The following is a 20,899-nucleotide window of genomic DNA, read 5'->3' on the forward strand; positions in this document are numbered from 1 at the left end:
ATATTCTCCTCTCCAATGTCAGAAAACAATTACTTAAAGATCAATAAGGAAATTGCAAAGATTGTGATTGAATCGGAACAATGACTGGAGTTAAACAATATACTTCTCAAAGGAAATCAATAAAAAGCATAGATAAAGTAAGACTCGACTTGAAAGCTTTCATACTCAAAGACAAATATTGAACTTAGGAATAATCTAATTTGAATTTGAAACTCAAACCCTCAAGAAAGATCTAATCTGAATAATTTTTTCCTAACTCGATGGACTCCTTGATAGATGCAGCATGATTCTTGTTCGAAGTATTGAAACGATTTGAAAGATACGTGCATGTGTAAAATAAGTGTGCAAACTCTTATTCCTCTCATCTTTAATGGGTGAATTTGTTGTGTGTCTTTGATTTTCCTATGCAAGAATCTCTAATTGTCTCACAGTACTTCAAGATGACTTGTCACCGCTTTCGATCCTTTTGCTATTGTTATCCCTTAGTTGATGGATCCTTCTTGGCTCAAACTTCAACTTTCATTCATGTTTGGAATCGATCAATCGCCCGCACGTGTCTTGATCTCTACTAAAACGCTCTTCATCGAAAACTCCTAATTGATGAGCTCTTTAGACCCATCGATAAGTTTCATGGGCCAAGCCTATTAACATAACATTTACAATCGACAAGCTTTTTTAGGCATTTAATTGAGTAGGTCTTATTGGTTAAGTGTATTGTTATGTTTTTTATTTGGGATATTAGCTTCTTTATGTTTTGGTCTAGATTTTGGGTCTGGTGTTAACGAATCTGTACTTGTTAACTAAATAAAATGTAATTAAAAGAATCACTTGAAAAATTATACATACACATTACACGATGCATGCACGGATTAGAAATTTTAACCCAAGTGGTTAATTGGCTCTGGTGGCTTCCATGTAAAGCTATGCAAATTTTAGTTTTACTCAATGTATCCTAAGAAGCAACAAATTACTTCCTGCCGATGCATCTTTGGGAAGACAATGAAGAGGTTTTTATTCATCTTAAATCTAAACATTCTTTTCAAATCCATTTAACGGAAGGATAAACAATATATGAATATAAGGATACATAAAGTGATTCATTGAAGAATAATACCAGTTATGTGTATACATATATAAATATATATAAATATATAAATATATATATATACATATATATACATATATGTTCGAGGACAAGTGTCCTTATTTTAGATGTGTAAATCCAAATGATCCCTTCAAAGAATTTATGACCATAGATAAAAACTCGAATCTCTTTAAACCGAAATGAACACAATTATATGATGATTTGAAAGCTCTAAAACTCACAAAATCAAGCATTTAACCCAAATTATAGCCAACCTTTTAAGAATTGGATGTTCTTGCTTTAAAATGAACCATGACCTCAACTTGTGCTCCAAAATTTGTTAATTATATTTTTAACCTAAACAAACATAACCATAGTTAAATAGATGATTTTAAAATTCTAAGCCTCACAAAATCAAGGATATGACCGATATGAATTATACAAGTTGTTTGTATCTCATAATGCGTGCTTTACATAGAGAGTGTGTTTTTTTTTTCCCTCAAAAGAAAGTTTTAATTTTTGCGTGTCAAACTTAATACATTTCAATCTCATTCAGATGCCCAACATTTGAAGAAACTTTAATCATACTTTGGTTGCAGTCTTCGTAATAAATTGATGAAATCAGGCGTGTTTAAAATTTGACTGTTTCGGATTATATAGAATTGAAAGCTGAAGCAAGTTTGGCAGGAGGCAACGAACCAAGTTATACTAAATGCAGTGGGGTTTGCATTATCCACGATAAACGCGTAGAAGTCTGTAGTGATCTTACCGAAGGACTCAATGTCGCGCACATGTGCGAACAAAAAGTACATGCATCTTCTCAATTTGCTTGTATAGATGTGCCATCCCCCGATAAATTCCAGGTTTGTGGGCATGAAATGAGTTGACAGCATGAGCCCCTGAAATTGAGAGTTTGTCCAGGCTATTTTATTGTTCGATCCGCTTGTCTCCGCATCGAAAACTTTGGACATAAGTGTGCTTTTGTTATTTGGGCTGGCCATCTCCCTTCTAACAGTGTTTCCTTTGGATTAAGCAAGATTGTCTTAGAGAATGTTAGAGATATATTTAGGATATCTTATGATTCTATGATTTTGTATGTTATGCTCGATTTATTTTTATTTGTTACTTTAGATAGTCGTTGTGTAAAGCCTATAAATAGGCACATGTATTATTCATTAGTCAATGAACGAAATATTTTTTTTTTATTGATTCACATATTATATCAAAAATGTTTTTCTTAAAGGAAATCTTGCAAAGGAAGTTTACATGGCACACTATACTCATTCATCTGATAAATTGTGTTGATTACGTCAAGTATTGTATGGATTGAAGCAAGCTCCATGTGCATGGTACTCTAAGTTTAGTTCGGAGAAATTACCAAAAAGTCCTAAACCTTTTGGAATTGTGTCAATTCAGTCATAAACTTATTTTTTTTTTTTTTACCAATTGAATCCTAAATCTTTTACAATTATGCCAATTAAGTCATTCGGCCAAAATTGGCTAGCCAACCAACGTGGCCATTGGCTAGCCCCGATAACAATTTTTTAAATAATATATTATTTTTTCGAATTATTTTATTAAATTTTTAATCTTTTTTTTTTTACCTTTTTCTCTCTCTCTCTCTTTTTCTCCCCCTCTTCCCTCCTTCTTCCTTTGGCTCCGATGACCGGCCAACCCTCACCGGTCGCTGGACTGAGGCGGCCAAGTGAGCTCACCCTCGCTAGATCCGAGGCGGCCCTCACCCAATGACGTTGTGGCGAGCTCACCCTCGCGAGGGCTGGCTAGTCACTAGAGCCAAACGAGGGAGGGCAAGAAAGGAAGGAGGAGGAGGAAAAAAAAGAAAGAAAGAAAAAGGTTAAAAAGGTTAAAAATTTAATAAAATATTTATTGGCTTCCCTCCTTCTTGGCGGGCAAAGCTTGCAAGTGAGCTCACCGCAAGATCCGGCGGGGCGCCCACGGTGGCAGGGCAAGCTTGCCCTCACCCAATGACGTTGTGGCGAGCTTGCCCGACCACCTCAATCCGGTGATCGACGAGGGCTGGCTAGTCACTAGAGCCAAAGGAAGAAGGAGGGAGTAGGGGGGAAGAGGAAGGAGGAGGGAGGAAAAAAAGAAAAGAAAGAAAAAAAGGTTAAAAAGGTTAAAAAATAATAAAATATTTATTGCCCACGTCGGCTGGCGGCCACATTAGCGTTAACTGGCCAATTTTGGTCAGAATGACTAAACTAGTACAATTGTAAAAGGTTAAGAAGTCAACTGGCAAAAAAAAAAAAAAAAAAAAAGAGTTTAGAATTAAATTGACACAATTACAAAAGGTTTATGACTTTTTTGGTAATTCTCCCAGTTTAGTTCAACCATGGAATCTTTGGGCTATAAATCCAATCCTTATGACCACACTTTATTTGTTCAACACATGCATCGTGGATACATTATGCTGCTCTTATATGTGGACTATATAGTTATTATTGGAAATGATCAGTATAGCATTACCAAACTCTAGCAGTGTCTTAGTAATTAGTTCGAAATGAAAAATCTTAGGCGACTTTGCTATTTTCTAGGCTTGGAGGTTGCGTCTTATGCTTTTGGTTATTATCTCTCACAAGCAAAATATGCCACTAATCTTATCTCTCAAGGTGGGCTCATTGATAACAAGATTGCTTCTACTCCCATTGAATTGAATGCAAAATTCAATGACAATGATGGAACTCTCCTTCCAAATCCTACACTTTATTGGTAGTTGTTTGGTAGTCTTATATATCTCACTGTTACATATTCTGACATCACTTATACCGTTCACATTATTAGTCAGTACATGACCGTGCCTTGTACAACTATTTTTGCTGCAGTTCTTCGAATTCTTTGCTACGCCAACGGTACATTGTTTGATGGTCTTCATTTTTCTATTCATTTTACCTTGGAGTTGACAACTTATTATGATGTTGACTGGGCCGGTGACTCTCACGATCGTTGCTTTACTACAAGCTACTACATCTTTTTAGGCAACTTATTTATCTCATGGTGTGGCAAGAAACAGACCACTATTGCTAGCTCTAGTAAAAAAGCAGAATATTGAGCTCTTGCTGATAAGATATTAGACTTTTTATGGTTACGGTGGATACTACAAGATATGGGAGTGCATTATCATATTGGAACAATCATTCATTGTGATAATCGGAGTGCTATCCAAATTGCACATAATGATGTTTTTCATAAACATACCAAGCATATTAAAATAGACTGTCATTTCATCCGATATCACGTTCTTTGTGGCACTGTTTGACTTGTCTTTGTTTCATCCATTGAACAAACTGTTGATGTTTTTACCAAGAGACATTCACCCAGGTGTTTTCTAGATTTATTTTTCAAACTCAAGTTGACTTCTTTCAAATCATCTTAAGTTTGAGGAGATGTTAGAAATAAATTTAAGATATTATGTGATTATGTGATTCTATATATTCTCCTTGATTTATTCTTATATCTTACCTTAGATAGTCATTAGGTAAAGCATATAGATAGGTACATGATACTAATCATAGTCAATGAACAAAATATTATTTTTCTCTTCATTCACATATCTCAACTAAGAAGTTGAAATCTCTCGAGAATCTAAGCTTTTCCCATTTGAGGACAGAACTCGAGTGGCTGACTTCTCAGCCTCTCGGCCATTTGACTATTGGCTAATGCCAAAAAGATGTAAAAACCCTAGAATAAAAGTCTATTCTACTAATCAAAACAATGATCTTTCAAGGGTCTTCTTCATCTTCAAAATCAAAACCTTTAAATATAAGTATTGTCACACGCAAAAGATTGACCACGTTGTTAGCTCTGACTTTGCTTTTGTGAGCAGTAGCAGTGTCCTACTTTCTTTAGTCAAATTGACTTGATTCCCGTCGGCAAAAGCTGTTTTTTGAAGAAAGAATAAATGGGGTTATGCTGAGACAGTTGAGATCTCCGATGACAAGGGCCGGAACGCGGTTCATCTCGTGCTGAAGTGCCGGCCGAGTCACTCTAAGGCGGTGTTGAGACTGCCCGAGCTGGTGAGGCTGGTGAACAAAGCCAACCGCTATGGAAACACGCCGTTGCATGTGGCTGCTGAGGACCTGAACTACAGAATGGTGAAGAGGTTGCTGAAGATTCCTGGGGTGGATCTGAGGGCGAAAAACGCCAAGGGCTGCACGTTTCTGGATATTTGCGAGTCTCGTTGGCAATACACCAAGAAGAAGGTAACTTTTTGCTCATCTTGATAAATCATCTTGTGAACATATGAGATTCTATGTGGGGTTATGTAGTGAAATAGTACGAAAATTAAAGGATACACGGGATAAAAAAAAATTATCACATAAATCAACGGAAATGTTAAAAAGTGATCCATTTTTGGAAAGCTCTAGACTACATCATACTACACATGCTTAAGATTCTCATGTATTGGAGAAATTTCTAGTACTATGTGGGCAGCAAGTGTACGTGTGAAGGAAGAAAAGCCAGCTGGAAGTTGATTGAATAAAGTCAACAAAAGTGGTAGGGAGCTGCAGAGCATAGAAAAAGAAGAAAATAATGGAGAAGCAACCAAAAGATCCGGAAGAAGCCGCAACAAGCAGGAGACAAAGAAGCAAGCTTGTAATTTTAGATTAATTTTGTACTCAAAGTCAGTAGAGGAAGACGGTGACTCACTCCTATAAATAGGAGTTGTGGATGTCTATTCTATGTAGCAAAAAAACTAGAAATACTCATTCCTTTGTAATACCAACTATCATAATAAAAGTCCTGTTTTTTACCCATACGCCCTAGCCGTTGTAGTCCACTTATATCCACTCATATTTCACACATACACACTTGCACACACACATGCTTCCTAAAAAATCTAACAGTGATATCAGAGCCACGTCTTTGGTTGGTATTGGGCGTTTGTCCTATCTACCCGTTCCTAAAATGACCCTTTCCAAATACCCAGTAATTAAACTATGGCCAATTCTACCTTATCCTCATTTCCCATTCCCATTTTTGATGGGAACAACTATGACTTCTGGAGCATAAAAATGACTACATTCTTGATGGCCCAAGACTTATGGACATCATGGAAAAGGTAGCGAGGCTCCACAAGAAGGTGCCGGTGTTTCGAATGATCAATTACAAAAGGATGCAAGGGCACTATACTTCATCCAACAAGCACTCTTAGAAACCGTATTTCCAAGAATAATTGGAGCAAGGACTGCTAAAGGGGCCTAGGATATACTACGAGAAGAATTTCAAGGATCGGAAAAGGTACGCACTATTCGCCTTCAAACTATGAGAAGAGATTTTGAGAATTCTAAAATGAAAAATTATGAGACTGTACAAAAATATTGTGGAAAATTAAAGGAACTAGTTAATCAAATGAGAGCCTATGGAGATGGGATAACTGATCAAAGGGTTGTTGAGAAAATATTGTTGTCACTTACCAAAAAATACAACTCCATAGTTACAACTATAGAAGGAACTAAGGACTTGACGACCCTATTAGTGAGTGAATCAATTGGCTCTCTAGAAGCACATGAGAAAAGACTAATGGCACAAGATGAAGATTCAGTTGAAAGTGCCTTTCAATCTAAAGTAAATGTACAGTCTCATCAATCTAAAAATGGTGGAAGGAGCTAATGGAAAAATAAAAAAAAGGAGGAGAAACTATATTAAAGGAAAATTATCCACCTTGTGGTATTTGCAAGAAAACAAATCATTTGGAGAAGGATTGTTGGTTTATAAATGAAAAACAATGCCGCTTTTGTAAAAGATATGGCCACGTAGAAAAAGATTGTCGCTCAAAAACAAATAATCGAGCAAACTATGTAGAAAAAAAAGAAAATGAAGAGAATACATTCTACACAGGCCAAGCAACAAATGATAATAAAAATGAAACATGGTACATTGATAGTGGGTGTAGCAATCACATGACGGGGGACAAATCTATAATCACTAATATTGATAAGTCAGTGAAATCCCAAGTAAAGTTGGGCAATGGTGCATTAGTAGATGTCAAAGGAAAAGGCAACATCATAATGGAAACAAATAAATGCCCAAAATATATACATAATGTATATCTAGTCCCTCGTCTTGCACAAAATCTCGTAAGTGTGGGCCAAATGATACAAAGTGGGTATTCTCTATATTTTAATAGAGATGCCTGCATTATCTATGATAAATATAAAAATGTCATTGCCTCTGTTAAGATGAAAAATAACAATTTTCCTATTCGATGGAAATATGTCAAAGATATAGCCATGAAAGCTCAACTTGATGATTCATGGCAATGGCATCAAAGATTTGGCCACTTCAATTTTGTTGGGCTAAAAATTCTCCATCAGAAAAATATGATGAGAGATTTTCCACCCATTACAGAAATTTCAGATGTTTGTGAAAGCTGTCTCCTTGGAAAGCAACAGAGATAGTCCTTCCCATCAGGAGGTGCATGGAGAGCTAAAAAGCCATTGGAGCTAGTTCATATGGACATGTGTGGTCCAATGAGAACCCCCACACTCAATCAGAAAATATTTCATCTTATTCATTGACAATTACACAAGAATGACGTGGGTATACTTTCTTGAAGTTGGAAAGTCGTACAATGCCATTTTGTTTTAGTAATTTGCTACAGAGACAACGCTTCGATGATCTTTGCAGGCCTTTCATTGGTTGAATCATTCTCTTTCATTAAATAGTAAAGCGCGAAACACAAGACAAGTCCCATAATTCTTTTTTATTCAACTAGGATAGCAAATAACTTGGTATCTTCCGAAGTTACTATTTCTTTACAAGATTCCCTGCAATTTGGGACCGTGACAAATACACTCCTCTTGGCTCTGCCGCAACAGCTGTCTTCTGTACCTTTGGAAAGAGTCTCATGTATCCAACAGGTTGCTGAATTTTTCAGCTCAAGGTCCGTTTCTTTCTTTTTCATGTTGTCAGCGTACTCATATGATTGGGAATTATTTGGCAGGCTTCGATGTCGCCTAGGAACGAGGTTCTTTGAATCGGTGCTGGCCGAAGAGAAAATCTGTTGCGTGCTATATTACTTGCTGCAGCCAACAAGGGACGGCAGGTCAAGTGCAGAAACTGGTCTTCTAAATCATTAATGATTTTACTTTGTTGTTAACATAGGATCAACCTCGCCCCTCTTCATAGACCTTCTCATCATAACATGGACATCAGTCCCAGAGAACGAAGTGAACTACGTTGTTCAAATAGCTCGGTCTAATTTCATTGGCTTATTTTGAGCTCAACTCATAGCTCAATGAGCATGCGTGACCCTTTTGGATTACCTCACTTTTTCTCTCATTGTTCGGTGCGCAAATCGATTCATTCCCACTTCTATCACCATTTTAGAAACTTGTCCGGAGCCACTCTTTGTCCAAGCCTACCCTTGTTGGACCAGGTTGTTACTGGCCCATGGCTTCCACATGGTTCATTACCGAACTACGCCCTGACTAGAGGAATTCCACTTTAATATCGTATCATGATATCCTTAGATTAATTCACTCAACATATTGTCTACTTCAGTCTATCCCACCTGTCACAATTTTATCTTTTGATATACAAACATGCATTTTCTTAGGAGATCACCTATTTTGATAATGCTCTCATCTATCGTTACATTAAAAAGTGTGGTCATGAGTTAATTCTAGTTTTCATCATACATATATATATATATATATATATATATATATATATATATATATATATATATATATATATATATATTATAGACATGCTCTCTCCATGTTCAGTATGCAAATCGGACTTGCCCCCTTTGTCCATGTCCTTTGCCCCCTGCGACTACTCCCTACCCTAGTTCAACTGGGTTATTATGGTGCGAGTTGAGCTCAAGCCTAGTACTTCCCTCGTGCTACCATCCAATTAATAGCCTTAAGAACACGTCACTTCGAAGAGATGACAGACTTCTAGAGTATGTACATTGAGACGAGGGCATTTGATATGAACTGCAGGTCATAAAGTAACAAGTAATACAATAGTCTCTTCTTAATGGATAGCCATGAGATTGGCTCAATCTCCGCAAGATTTAAAAGAAGGAGCAAAGCACATACGCCAAACCTTAATCCAACCATAATAGGGCTGACAGGCGATTGTTTTTAGTTTTGGGGCTTTCAGCTGCACTAACGACACTATGGATTAAGATTTTCTGGAGATAGAATTAACGCATCCAATCCATGGATTAAAGGAAGTAGAGCTCTTCATACGTGTATCTGGAATGTTTCCTACTACGGACCATGCTTTGTGTTGGTGGCCTGGCCCATTAGCACGCAAGGGCGAGTGCTGGTTTCGATCTAACCCAGAAAACGGACTGGCCACTTTTAGGGAATCCCAATTTCCAAAATTTGGAACCTCCAATAACCAATCCAGCTCTTGGTTCTTTGCGCTGAACCCAATTGGATCAGTATGCCTTGTTTTTCTTTTTTCTTTTTTTTTTTTTTTCTCTTCTAGAAGTGATGAGGGTGGAGGAGATAAGCATTGTGAAATTTTTGCTTAGATCCAAAACCAAACTTCAAAATCACAAACAAAATAGAAAAAAAACTATATCTTCTTTATATTTTCATGATGTGATAAGGAACTCATGCCAAGTTTTCATATTAAACAGGAAATCCATTTATGCTTAGCAAAAAGATAAGTCTTAGATTATCAAATACCAACATAAGAAATCTGATTATCTCCAAAAAATAATTAATGTTCTCTCATTTAAAAAGAATTATAGCTTCCAAGAAAAGAAAGAAAAAATACACTGCCATCGTGGGTGGACATTGTCGATTCCCATTTCCATAAACTGGGAACGGACCATATCTATTCCTATTCTTGATTTTAGGGTGGGAATCGATCCATCCCAGAATCGATTGCCCCAATTAGTATGGCATGGCACAACCCACAACATCGCTAAGCGAAGCTTGGCATGACCCATGGGCCACCATGGCCCAATAGTGTTGTGCTTCTTGCCGGGCTACTGCAGCCGAGAAATTCTTTTAGAACCTTTTTAGCTGATCCACAATAGCCCAATAGTTACATGGCTGTATATCGGCAGCAATTGCGAGAGCAGCATCAATTGCAATTTTCTTCCACTCCAGTTTCAATATAATCATCAAGCCAATCTTAGGTCCATAGAATCGAGAGCACATTTTGATTTCCCACCCCAGATAGCACGTATGGAGCCCCACAGACCATAGTGTGCCCATATTTGTGTCCCTCAATTACGGCATCTCCACCATGACACATCATGGCTGATTCTAGTCAAATTTCATAATCTCATGCTTCGTTGGCGAAAAATCCAGTCAAAATTTTTCAAAATCAACGTCAACTCGCACATCCAGCATGATGGCCTTCATACCTTTTGTGCCTTCCCTTTCAGCTTTTGAAAATGTGAAAGTTGGAACATTTGACCTGAATTCGGATGCTGGCTATGATTGAAGTGCCTCTGCTCTGACTCGACTATGATGCGAGAGCCAACCAGCGTGTTCAACTCGACTTCGACTTTTCTAGCATGTGTTTGGAAGTCGTTCGGGGACAATGACATCGGGCATATTCAGGCACTGAAGGAATTCACAAGACAAATTGAGAGGCATTATTAACAGTCAACTACCAAGGCTTTTTGGCTGAGGGGTTGGAAAGCTTACTTATTCTCCAACTTGGAAGCTTTCAGTCGAATCATTTCCATTTCGGAAAACCGTCATCATCATTATCTGTACAATTGGAGCAACATAAGTTTATTCCTTTCCCAAGAAAATGGATCCAAGGCTGTACCGATATGCAAACTCCGGTGATATTCACTCCCTCAAGGAGATTCTCGATAGAGATCCGAGCATGCTCCTGATGCACACTCCTCAAGGAAACACGGCTCTCCATGTTGCTGCCAGATCTGGAAAAACGCCAGTTTTGGCAGAGATCTATAGTCGATGCAAGTCTCTTCTCACGCAGCCAAATTCCGAGGGAGACACTCCTCTGCATGTAGCTTCAAGGGCTGGCCATCTTTCTGTTGTGAAGTTTCTAGTCACAGAGATCACATCCGTCTCTCCTTCTCAGCTAGACATTGAAAGCGGCTTCAACCGCGGATTCGAGATGCTAAGATGGGGAAACAGCAGGAACAACACAGCCCTGCATGAAGCAATTAGAAACGGTAACTCACAAGTGGCTAGGTTGTTGATAAAGGCCGATTCTCACCTTGTACTTTATGAAAATAGTTTGGGAGAATCCCCATTGTACTTGGCTGCTAGAGGGGGCATGAAAGAGATTGCAGATTGGATTTTGACATCATGTCCTTTATCTGCTGATGGCGGATCAGATGGCCAGACGGCTTTGCACGCTGCTGTGAGTGCGAGACATCCTGGTAACTCTCTATTCCTTGACCTGCGAGATATCATGCTCCAAAGTATTAACAGAGATGCAAAGTTCTTGTGCCGAGTTCAACTATCGTGTAATCTGATGTAGCAACAGAGTCCTGATATCTACTGATATAAAATTTGGCATATGCTTATGCAGAGTATGAATATTTTCAAACTCCATAAGATTGCTCAGTCCCAATACTTGCTAGTTCTGTGTGCTTTAAAGAATATCTTGTTCATGCATCACAGGTATAGTGAAAACCCTCCTAAGGTCAAAGCCAGAGCTGATCAAAGAAGCTGACCACCATGGCAGGACCCCTCTTTACTATGCAGCTTTTTCTGGATGCCACAAATTGGTCCAGCAATTACTGGAGCTCGATATCTCGAGCGCACATTTAGTGGACAGAGATGGTCTTTCATCACTTCATGCAGCCGCAAGAAATGGTCATGCCAAGGTTATAAAAGAGATTATACGGCAAAGCCCAGATGCTGGAGAATTGGTAGACCTAGAGGGCCAAAACATTCTTCATGTTGCAGTCCTAAGCGGGAGAGCAAATGTTGTCAGGTGCATATTGGAAACCATCGAGCTCGAGGGCCTAATAAATCAACCTGATCACAACGGCAATACTCCTTTGCATCTGACTATCATGGAAAGGAGAAGTTGGATCGCGGCTTACCTATTGTGGGATGCAAGAGTTGATCAAACAGCCCGGAATGCAAAGGGGGAAACTGCCTTCGACATAGAGGAGCTAACCAAGGAACCACGTGTTATTCGCTCGGTAGGAATACTATTGCAGGCCTTAATTCATTGACAATTTATTAAATTTTTAGACCATGATTCGAAATCTAAGTTGTCTTCATTTTGCTTGCAGGTCGCGTCGCTGAATTGGCAACAACTGCGCCTCCCACATCTTCGGAATCGTGGTGGGGGATTTTTCCCCTGTACAAATGAACAAAAAGATGGTGTCTGGAATTCAGAACAAACCTACAAGCAAAATTGTCAGACCTTACTGATGGTCGCCACACTCATCACAACCGTGACATTTGCAGCGGCTTTCACGATGCCCGGTGGTTATAACAATAACCCTGGCCCAGGCCAAGGAGTGGCCCTTCTCCGGTCGAGTGGTTATCTCAGGCAGTTCATCATCTCCGACACTATCGCAATGACCTGCTCTATAATCGCCTCTTCCATCATACTCTGGGGTGCTGCTTTCGGCAAGAGACCTTACGTGCATTGTTACGTGACTGCAGCTGTGCTGACATTCATCGCGCTGCAGTCAACTGCTATGTCATTCACTACGGGTCTCGTGGCTGTGTTACCTGACCAAACATATATCCGCACCATGGCTACCATAGTTAGCGGTGTCTTCCATGTTAACACCTGCTTGTTTCTCTTCAGACTGGCCCAGATTTTTTCCTTCTCTGAGATATGCCTCTCCATGATTTCCCGTCTTAGAAAGCTCAAGTGTATCATCAATTCCCACATAGCAAATATATAATATTCTCCAGCATTGTCATGTCGGAGAAATTACCGACAACTTTTCCCCTAGTAGATTTAGTGAAAGTTGCAACAAAACATAGCTCAATTTTTCCCTTTTTTTCTTTTTTAGGCCAACAACACTGCGGCATTGTTTACTTATATGCTTATACTAATTTTGTGATACCTGGAGCTGTTTCCAGAAGATCTCAGAGCCATCATCCAACAAAATGAATCCATCCCTTAAATTTTGGGCATATAGCAGTCCGATGAGTTATGATCAAACACGAATACAGTCAAATGATTGACCTTGACCCTTACATCAATTTCACTTGATACCTTAACACTTCTGGTCAAAGTAAAAAATGCGCTGATTTACTGGTATAAAGTCTAAACTCGAGATGTCACTGTCTGTGGAAATTTAGTATTAAAAACACTGAGATCTGACTCTTGAAACCATCCCAATGCTTTAAACTTGGCATTGACTTTCTGAACGTGTTTAAAAGTCATCGAGTCATAGGCTTGAATTCACATTAGATACTGCCGTGCAGATCCCCACATTACTCATTAACTGCAAGGAAAGATGAATAGCTAAATGCCAAGGGTTTTTTTTTTTTTTTTTTGGTAAAGGCTAAATGCCGAGAGTTGTTGCAAGGAAAATCTAATAATTCTAAATCATGGTCGGACTTATAAAAATATTATTAGGCCTACTGTCGATTTGGATATAGTCTAATATAAACCATAAACAAGTTTCAATCTCAACTATTAATTCGGTCCAGGAGGTTGATCATGGAGCATGGTTAATGCACGTGATATTCCTTTTCTTGGAGTTAGCAAAATTTTTTGGGGTTCTTTAATTATGGATCATATGTCCCAAAGAACAAAACAGGACTTTATACCTTACGTCAAAGAATGAATTTTTGGCAATTTGGTCATTCTTACGTCATATCTCAAAGGAAAAGGAGATGCTGCCTAGTCTGCACCATACGATTTCCCAATTTTGTCCGACTTTTCTAAACCAAGAATCCCTCTTCCAAAATTACATTCCTGTTTTCCTTTCTCTTTTTTAATTGGCTTTCCATTCCTTACCTCTCTTTATTTTTAATTTTTTTTTGACAGGTCCTTTTCTCTTTTTCATATAGAACCTCTCATTCCATTTGAGACATGGTGACTGTAGTTAATTATCAAAAAGTCATAAAATTCATTGTACTTTTGTCAACTTAGTTGGCAATTGAGTTTATCTAACTAATTTTGATGGAAAATTGCTGGCATAAATGCCGGCATTTAATGTGGCACAACAAGTACTAACATAAATATTTTTAAATAATAAACTAATTTTTTCCTTTTCCTTACTTTTTTACTTGGTTTTTGGAGTAAGGGCCACTAGTACTAGGCGAGGGCATAGCGGCCCTCAGCCCCGCCAAGGTTGTCGGCTCTCGCTCCAAAGAAATAAAAATAAAGAAAATGAAAGAAAAAAAATTGAAAAACTTTGTGATCAACGTAGCACCATTGGAAACTCGGTCTAACGACAACATCTTGCCAGCAATACTCTATGTCAAAGTGATGACAATCTTACAGAGTACAAAGGATGTTGCATTACTAAAAAGCGAAAGAGATGTGGCCTGTTAGATTTGCTTTGAAAAACTAGTGTTTTATCATAACATACTAATGCTAAAAGGAAGTTACGAACATAAAGATGAACAAACCTACATTGAATTGATAAAAGTTACGGTGAGTAAGCACATAGAGTGTAAAACTTTACAAAGTACGAAAGTGCAAGGAAAGTTACGGTTAGTTAAATACTTTACTAACAATAAAATAAAAGAAATTTACCCTAGCAAAATGGAACAAGCTTGGCATGACCCATGGGCCAGCACGGTTCAATAGTGTCATGCTTCTTGCCGGGTTACTATGATCTGGCTATTCTTTTAGAACTTTTTTAGCTATTCCATACTAGCCCGACAAGTATTATGACTGTCTATCAATTGCAATTGCAACTACCGCATTTATAAATAATACTACTTAGTATAATTGACGATTCCTTTTTAAGTTTCAGTCTAATCACCCAAGTAATCTTAGGTCCGCAGCCTCTGGAGCAAGTAATGATGTACGCTAAGACAATGATTTGCTTGTAATAAAATTCTTGGTTTACGACATCTTTGCCGTAAAATGTCAGGGCTGATTCTAACCAAATTTTCCGTATCACCTACGGTAGTTAATCTCCAGTCTTCGTATGCCTCTCACTGGTGGAACATTTAGTTGAGATTTTGAGAATTTTCTAAAATCAACGTCAACTAGCGTTTCCAGCACGATGAACTTAGTCGCCAATTCACCTTGTTTTTTTTCCACTTTTGGACGTAAAAGTCTCAACATTTGACCTTGAATGTTCATCAATCTCACTTGATACACTGGTTCATTCAGTTGAAGCCGACGCCATGCTGACTCCAATGTGATGGGAGTGTCTCTGCTCTAGGTTCAGGACATGACCGAACCTTTGTCGTCCCAATCCCAGCCCACCAAACGTGTCCAACACGACATCGAAGTCATTTGGGGGGCGTTGACGTTGGGCTCCTTGGCTGAGAGGTTGGAAAGCATGCTTATTTGTTTTGAGAGTAGCTAGCAAAACAAATAATGGTTTTTAATTTTCATCTTCTTCTGAATGAATTGTTTTATGTTTTAATTAAACAACCTATAAACTTCTAAGTAGCCAGTTCTTTTTTAAATGAAACTTTGTGATCGACATAGCTCTGGTGGAAACCCAGTCTAACGGCAATGTCTTGCTAGCAATACTCTATCTCAAATTATTAACAATCGTATAGAGTACAAATGATGTTGTATGACAAAAAAGAAAAAAATGTGGTCTATCAGATTTTCTTTAGACAAGTGGTTTTCTTTTGTAACATACTAACGTTAAAAGAAAGTCACGAACACAAAGATGGTCAAACCTACATTTAACTGAGAAAAGTTACGGTGAGTAAGAAAAATTACCAGCACATAGATTGTAAAACTTCACAAACTGCAAAGAAAATTTACAGTTACTTGAATACTTTACTAACAATAAGAAAAAAAATATTACCCTTTACTAATTGGGCCAAGCTTGGCATGACCCTTGGGCTGGCATGATTCAATAGTATTGTGCTTCTTGTTGGGCCACTATGGCCTGGTTATTTCTTTAGAAGCTTTTTTGGTTGTTTCATAATATCCTGATTAATCAACTGCAATTGCAACTACCGCAGCGACGAACAATTTTACTTAATATAATTGATGGTTCCTTTTAAGTTTCGATCTAATCACCAAAGTCAATCTTAGGTCCAAGGATTCAAGGGTGTATTTGGATTCCACACCCCCACAAATAATGATTTGTTCATACTCGAGTTCCTGATTGGCGACATCTTCGCCCTAAAACGTCAGGGCTAATTCTAGTCAAATTTTCCGATCATTTACAACGGTTAATCTCAAGTCTTTGCATGCCTCTTTTTAGGTGAAAAATATACTCATGATTTTTAGAAATTTCTAAAATCAACGCCAATTAGCGTATCCGGCACGATGACCTTCATCGTGGTTGACCATGATTTTAGACTTCTGGACGTAAAAGTTGGCAAATGTGACCTTGAATATTCGCCAATCTGACTCGATACGCTGCTCCATTTAGTTGAAGCGATGATGGCTCCGATGTGACGGGAATGTATCTGCTCCAAAGCTTAGGACACAACTGAACCAATGATGTCCCAATCTGAGCCAGCCAAACGTGTCCCACTCGACATTGAAGTCGTCTGGGGGCATTGACGCTGGGCACTTCAGTCGCCAATGGTGTTTTTTTTTTTCAAGGCAAACTTTAAAGGCATTATCAGCAATTTAATTGCCAAGGCCTTTTGGCTGAGGGGTTGGAAAGCAAACTTACTCTTCAGGTTCGACGTTTTCAGTCCAATTACTCCCATTTCCGGAAACCGTTATTACCATCTATACAATTGGAGCGACGTAAAGTTTATTCCTCCCCCAAGAAGATGGATCCGAAGCTGTACGGCTATGCTAGCACTGGGGACATTCACTCCCTCAAGGGGCTTCTCGATAGAGACCCAAGCGTACTCCAGAGGTGCACTCCTCAAGGAAACACGGCCCTCCATGTTGCTGCTAGATTCGGACAAAGACCGGTTTTCGCAGAGATCTATAGTCGATGCAAGTCCCTTCTCATGCAGCCTAATTCCGAGGGAGACACTCCTCTGCATGTAGCTTCAGGGACCGGCCATCTTTCTGTTGTGAAGTTTCTAGTCACAGAGATCACATCGACGTCCCCTTCCCAGCTAGACATTGAAAGCGGCTGTGACCGCAATTTCGAGATGCTGAGACTGGGAAATAGAAGGAACAACACGGCCCTGCATGAGGCGATCAGAAACGGTCACTCGGATGTTGTTAGGTTGTTAATAAAAGCAGATTCTCACCTTGTACTTTACGAAAATAGTGCAGGAGAATCCCCATTGTACCTGGCTGCTAGAGGGGGCATGGAAGAGATCGTAAATTGGATCCTGACATCATGCCCTTTATCTGCTCACGGCGGATCAGATGGCCAGACGGCGTTGCATGCTACTGTGAGCACGGGGCATTCTGGTAACTCTCTAATCCTTGACCTGCAAGATATCATGCTTAGAAGTATTAACAAAGATGCTAAGTTCTTGTACCAAGTTCAATTATCGTGCAATCTGATGTAAGCAACAGAGTCCAGATACCTACTGATGGACAATTTGGCATATATGCTTATACAAAGTATGAATCTTTTCAACTTCCCTTAGATATTGCTCAGTTCCAATACTTCCTAGGTCTGTGTGCTTTAACGAATATTTTGTTCATGTATCGCAGATATAGTGAAAACCCTCCTAAGAGCAAAGCCGGAGCTGATCAAAGAAGCTGACCACCATGGCAGGACCCCTCTCTTCTATGCAGCTTTTTCCGGATACCACAAATTGGTCCGGCAATTGTTAGAGCTCAATATCTCAAGTGCATATGCAGTGGACATAGATGGTTTTTCGTCACTTCATGCGGAAGCAAGTAATGGCCATGCCAAGGTTATAAAAGAGATTGTTTGGCAATGCCCAGATGCTGGAGAATTGGCAGACCTAAAGGGACAAAACATTCTTCATGTTTCAGTGCTAAGTGGGAGAGCAAATGTTGTCAGATGCATATTGGAAACCGTTGAGCTCGAGGGCCTACTAAATCAGCCTGATCACAACGGCAATACTCCTTTGCATCTGACTATCATGGAAAGGAGAAGTTGGATCGCAGCTTACCTGTTGCGGGATGCAAGAGTTGATCATACAGCCCGGAACACTAAAGGGGAAACCGCCTTTGACATAGAGGAGCTAACGAAGGAACCACATGTTATTCCCTCGGTAGGAATACTATTGCAGGTCCTAATTCATTGAAATTTATTAAATCTCTAGACCATGATTCGAAATCTAAGTTGTCTTCATTTTGCTTGCAGGTCGCGACGCTGAATTGGCGACAACTACGCCTCCCACATCTTTGGAATCTCCGGGGAGGATTTTTCCCCTGTACTAGTGAACAAAAAGATGGTGTCTGGAATTCAGAACAGACTTACAAGCAAAATTGTCAGACCTTACTGATGGTCGCCACACTCATCACAACTGTGACATTTGCCGCAGCTTTCACAATGCCCGGTGGTTATAACAATAACCCCGGCCCAGGCCAAGGAGTGGCCCTTCTCCGGTCAAGTGGTTATCTCAAGCAGTTTATCATCTCCAACACTATCGCGATGACCTGCTCTATAATGGCCTCTTCCATCATACTCTGGGGTGCTGCTTTTGGCAAGAGACCATACAGGCATTGCTACGTGATTGCAGCTGTGCTGACAACCGTCGCGCTGCAATCAACTGCTATGTCATTCAATACGGGTCTTGTGGCTGTGTTACCTGACCAAACATATGTCCACACCATGGCTTACATAGTTAGCTGTGCCTTCGATCTTAACACCTGCTTGTTTCTCTTCAAACTGGCCCAGATTTTTTCCTTCCCTGAGATCTGCCACTCCTTGATTTCCCACCTCAAAAGGCTCAAGCGTATCATCAATTCCCACATAGCAAATATATAATATTCTTTAGCAATGTTATATTGGAGAAATTACTGACAACTTTTCCCCTTGTGTATTTAGTGAAATCTGCAAGAAAACATCACTCAGTTTTTTTTTTTTTTTTTTTTTCTAGGCCATCAACACCCCAGCATTGTTTACTTATATGCTTTTACTAATTCCATGATACCTGCAGCTGTTTCCAGAAGACCTCAGGGTCACCGTCCGATAGAATGACTTCATCTCTAAATTTTTTTGACAAAAACAGTCTGATAAATTATGATTAAAACACTAACACATTCGAAAGATGGACCTTGACTCTCACATCACTTTCACTTGATACCTCGACACTTCTATTCAAAGTAAAACCGCGCTTGTTTGCTTGTCTAGACTCTAGAATCAATGTCATTGTCTGTGGAAATTTAGAAACACACTGAGATTTGGCTCTCCAATCCATCCCAACGTATTAAACTTGGCATTGACTTCCCAAATGTGTTTCAAAAGTCATTGAGTCATGCCCTCATATTCACATTAGATACTAACAGTTCAAGTCCTCACATTATTCATTAAATGCAAGGGAAAATCAATAGATAAATGCCAAGAATTTTTTAGCAACAAGTCCGACTTGGACATAGCATCTTGTGAATATCATTTTACTAGAACACATCTTATTGAAAGATACCGGCATTTAATGGAAGCTTTTGGATTAAAGTTTGAGGTGCAAATCCTCTTTGAATTTTGCTTTCTATATACTGGAGATCAAAGCCATCTGGCGTAGTTCTTTGGGGAACTTGTCTGACCATAAACAACGACAAAAGTACTAGACTACCGAAGGTTTGGGCTGGCCTGGTATATGGTATTGGACTTTCCGCACGAGTCTAAGCTAGACCGAATTATGATCCTCATAAGATGCTATACCCCAGGCCTAAAGTATGAATGGGGGAAAATCTAATAATTCTAAATCATGGAGTTGTTGAGTTGGTTAGACCCCATATACAAGTTTCACTCAGAATCATTAATTAGGCCGATGAGGTTGATTATGGAGCATGGTCAATCCGCATGAGGAAAAGACATTAGAAGTGTCAAAAGTTGTGTACAATTCTCACTTTATTGTCAAATGTTTTATTTTTCAGATCACTTAAATGCTACTATAAAAAAATAAATACTTAAGTGTCAACTCCAATCTGGGTAGCTGGAAATCCGACATGTCCATATTTTATTAATTCTGAAATCTTAAGTGGCTCGTCGGCATGCTCAGTCAACATATAACCCATAAACAACATCTTCTAAAAGTTGTAAATAATGATCGTTTGAGTGTTGAATTTTGGCTCCATTCATTTTGTGAAAAATATGACGTTTTTGGAAAATATTTTCCAAGAAGCCATTTTCTTGGAAAATATAATTATTTTTTGATGTTTAGCTTAAACTTGAAAGTGAAGCAGAAAATATGTTCCGCTATTCGATAAGGAAAATCTTTTCCTCTATGCACTCTTTTAAATAGTTGTTATATTCTTATATTTTTTGAATAATCAAAATTTAAATTATTTTTTCTTTTTCTTTCTTTTTGTCTTCTTCTTCTTCTGCTTCAACCTGTCGCCAGCCATGGCGACGGCTGGTGACTGGCCAAAGGTGAGCTCGAGGCTCACGCTCGCCAATCTAGCGAGGCTCAGGATGACGAGCAGTAAGCTAAGCCCTCGAGCTCAATGCTAGCTTGGCTTGTCATTGACCGGGTGAGCCTTGAGCCCTAGCTTGTTGCCGATCGGGCAAGCGGCAATGTGATATCCTAAAAATTGGTCCCTATTTTGAAATATATGAAATGGTTATTTCGTCGATACGCTTATAATTACTTTACTCTGAACTTGTCACGCATGAGTTAATTAATCTATTGGGTGAGGCTGTAAAGGGTTAAA

General features: G+C 39.0%; 2 protein-coding genes across 2 annotated transcripts; both read left to right on the forward strand.

Annotated features, from left to right (window-relative positions):
- The first annotated feature begins 10,684 nt into the window (after window positions 1-10,684).
- LOC104451468 (ankyrin repeat-containing protein At5g02620-like) lies at window positions 10,685-13,019 on the forward strand. The gene is made up of 3 exons (XM_039315353.1): window positions 10,685-11,438; window positions 11,683-12,212; window positions 12,306-13,019. The coding sequence occupies exons 1-3, from the start codon at window positions 10,838-10,840 to the stop codon at window positions 12,930-12,932; spliced, it is 1,758 nt and encodes a 585-aa protein (XP_039171287.1). The 5' UTR covers window positions 10,685-10,837; the 3' UTR covers window positions 12,933-13,019.
- A 3,775-nt stretch (window positions 13,020-16,794) lies between these two features.
- Window positions 16,795-19,085, forward strand: LOC104451469 (ankyrin repeat-containing protein At5g02620). Its single transcript, XM_018875314.2, has 3 exons — window positions 16,795-17,515; window positions 17,765-18,294; window positions 18,387-19,085. Exons 1-3 carry the CDS (start codon window positions 16,915-16,917, stop codon window positions 19,011-19,013), a joined length of 1,758 nt encoding a protein of 585 aa, XP_018730859.2. The 5' UTR covers window positions 16,795-16,914; the 3' UTR covers window positions 19,014-19,085.
- The last annotated feature ends 1,814 nt before the right edge of the window (window positions 19,086-20,899 follow it).

This window comes from Eucalyptus grandis, chromosome 6 (genome assembly GCF_016545825.1).
Source record: "Eucalyptus grandis isolate ANBG69807.140 chromosome 6, ASM1654582v1, whole genome shotgun sequence".
Classification (NCBI taxonomy): Eukaryota; Viridiplantae; Streptophyta; class Magnoliopsida; order Myrtales; family Myrtaceae; genus Eucalyptus; species Eucalyptus grandis.

Coding starts and splice junctions, on each gene's coding strand:
- LOC104451468 (XM_039315353.1), top strand. CDS start 10,838: ATGGATCCAAGGCTGTACCGATATGCAAACTCCGGTGATATTCACTCC. Junction 11,439..11,682: donor TGTGAGTGCGAGACATCCTG/GTAACTCTCTAT, acceptor CATGCATCACAG/GTATAGTGAAAACCCTCCTA. Junction 12,213..12,305: donor AACCACGTGTTATTCGCTCG/GTAGGAATACTA, acceptor TTTTGCTTGCAG/GTCGCGTCGCTGAATTGGCA.
- LOC104451469 (XM_018875314.2), top strand. CDS start 16,915: ATGGATCCGAAGCTGTACGGCTATGCTAGCACTGGGGACATTCACTCC. Junction 17,516..17,764: donor TGTGAGCACGGGGCATTCTG/GTAACTCTCTAA, acceptor CATGTATCGCAG/ATATAGTGAAAACCCTCCTA. Junction 18,295..18,386: donor AACCACATGTTATTCCCTCG/GTAGGAATACTA, acceptor TTTTGCTTGCAG/GTCGCGACGCTGAATTGGCG.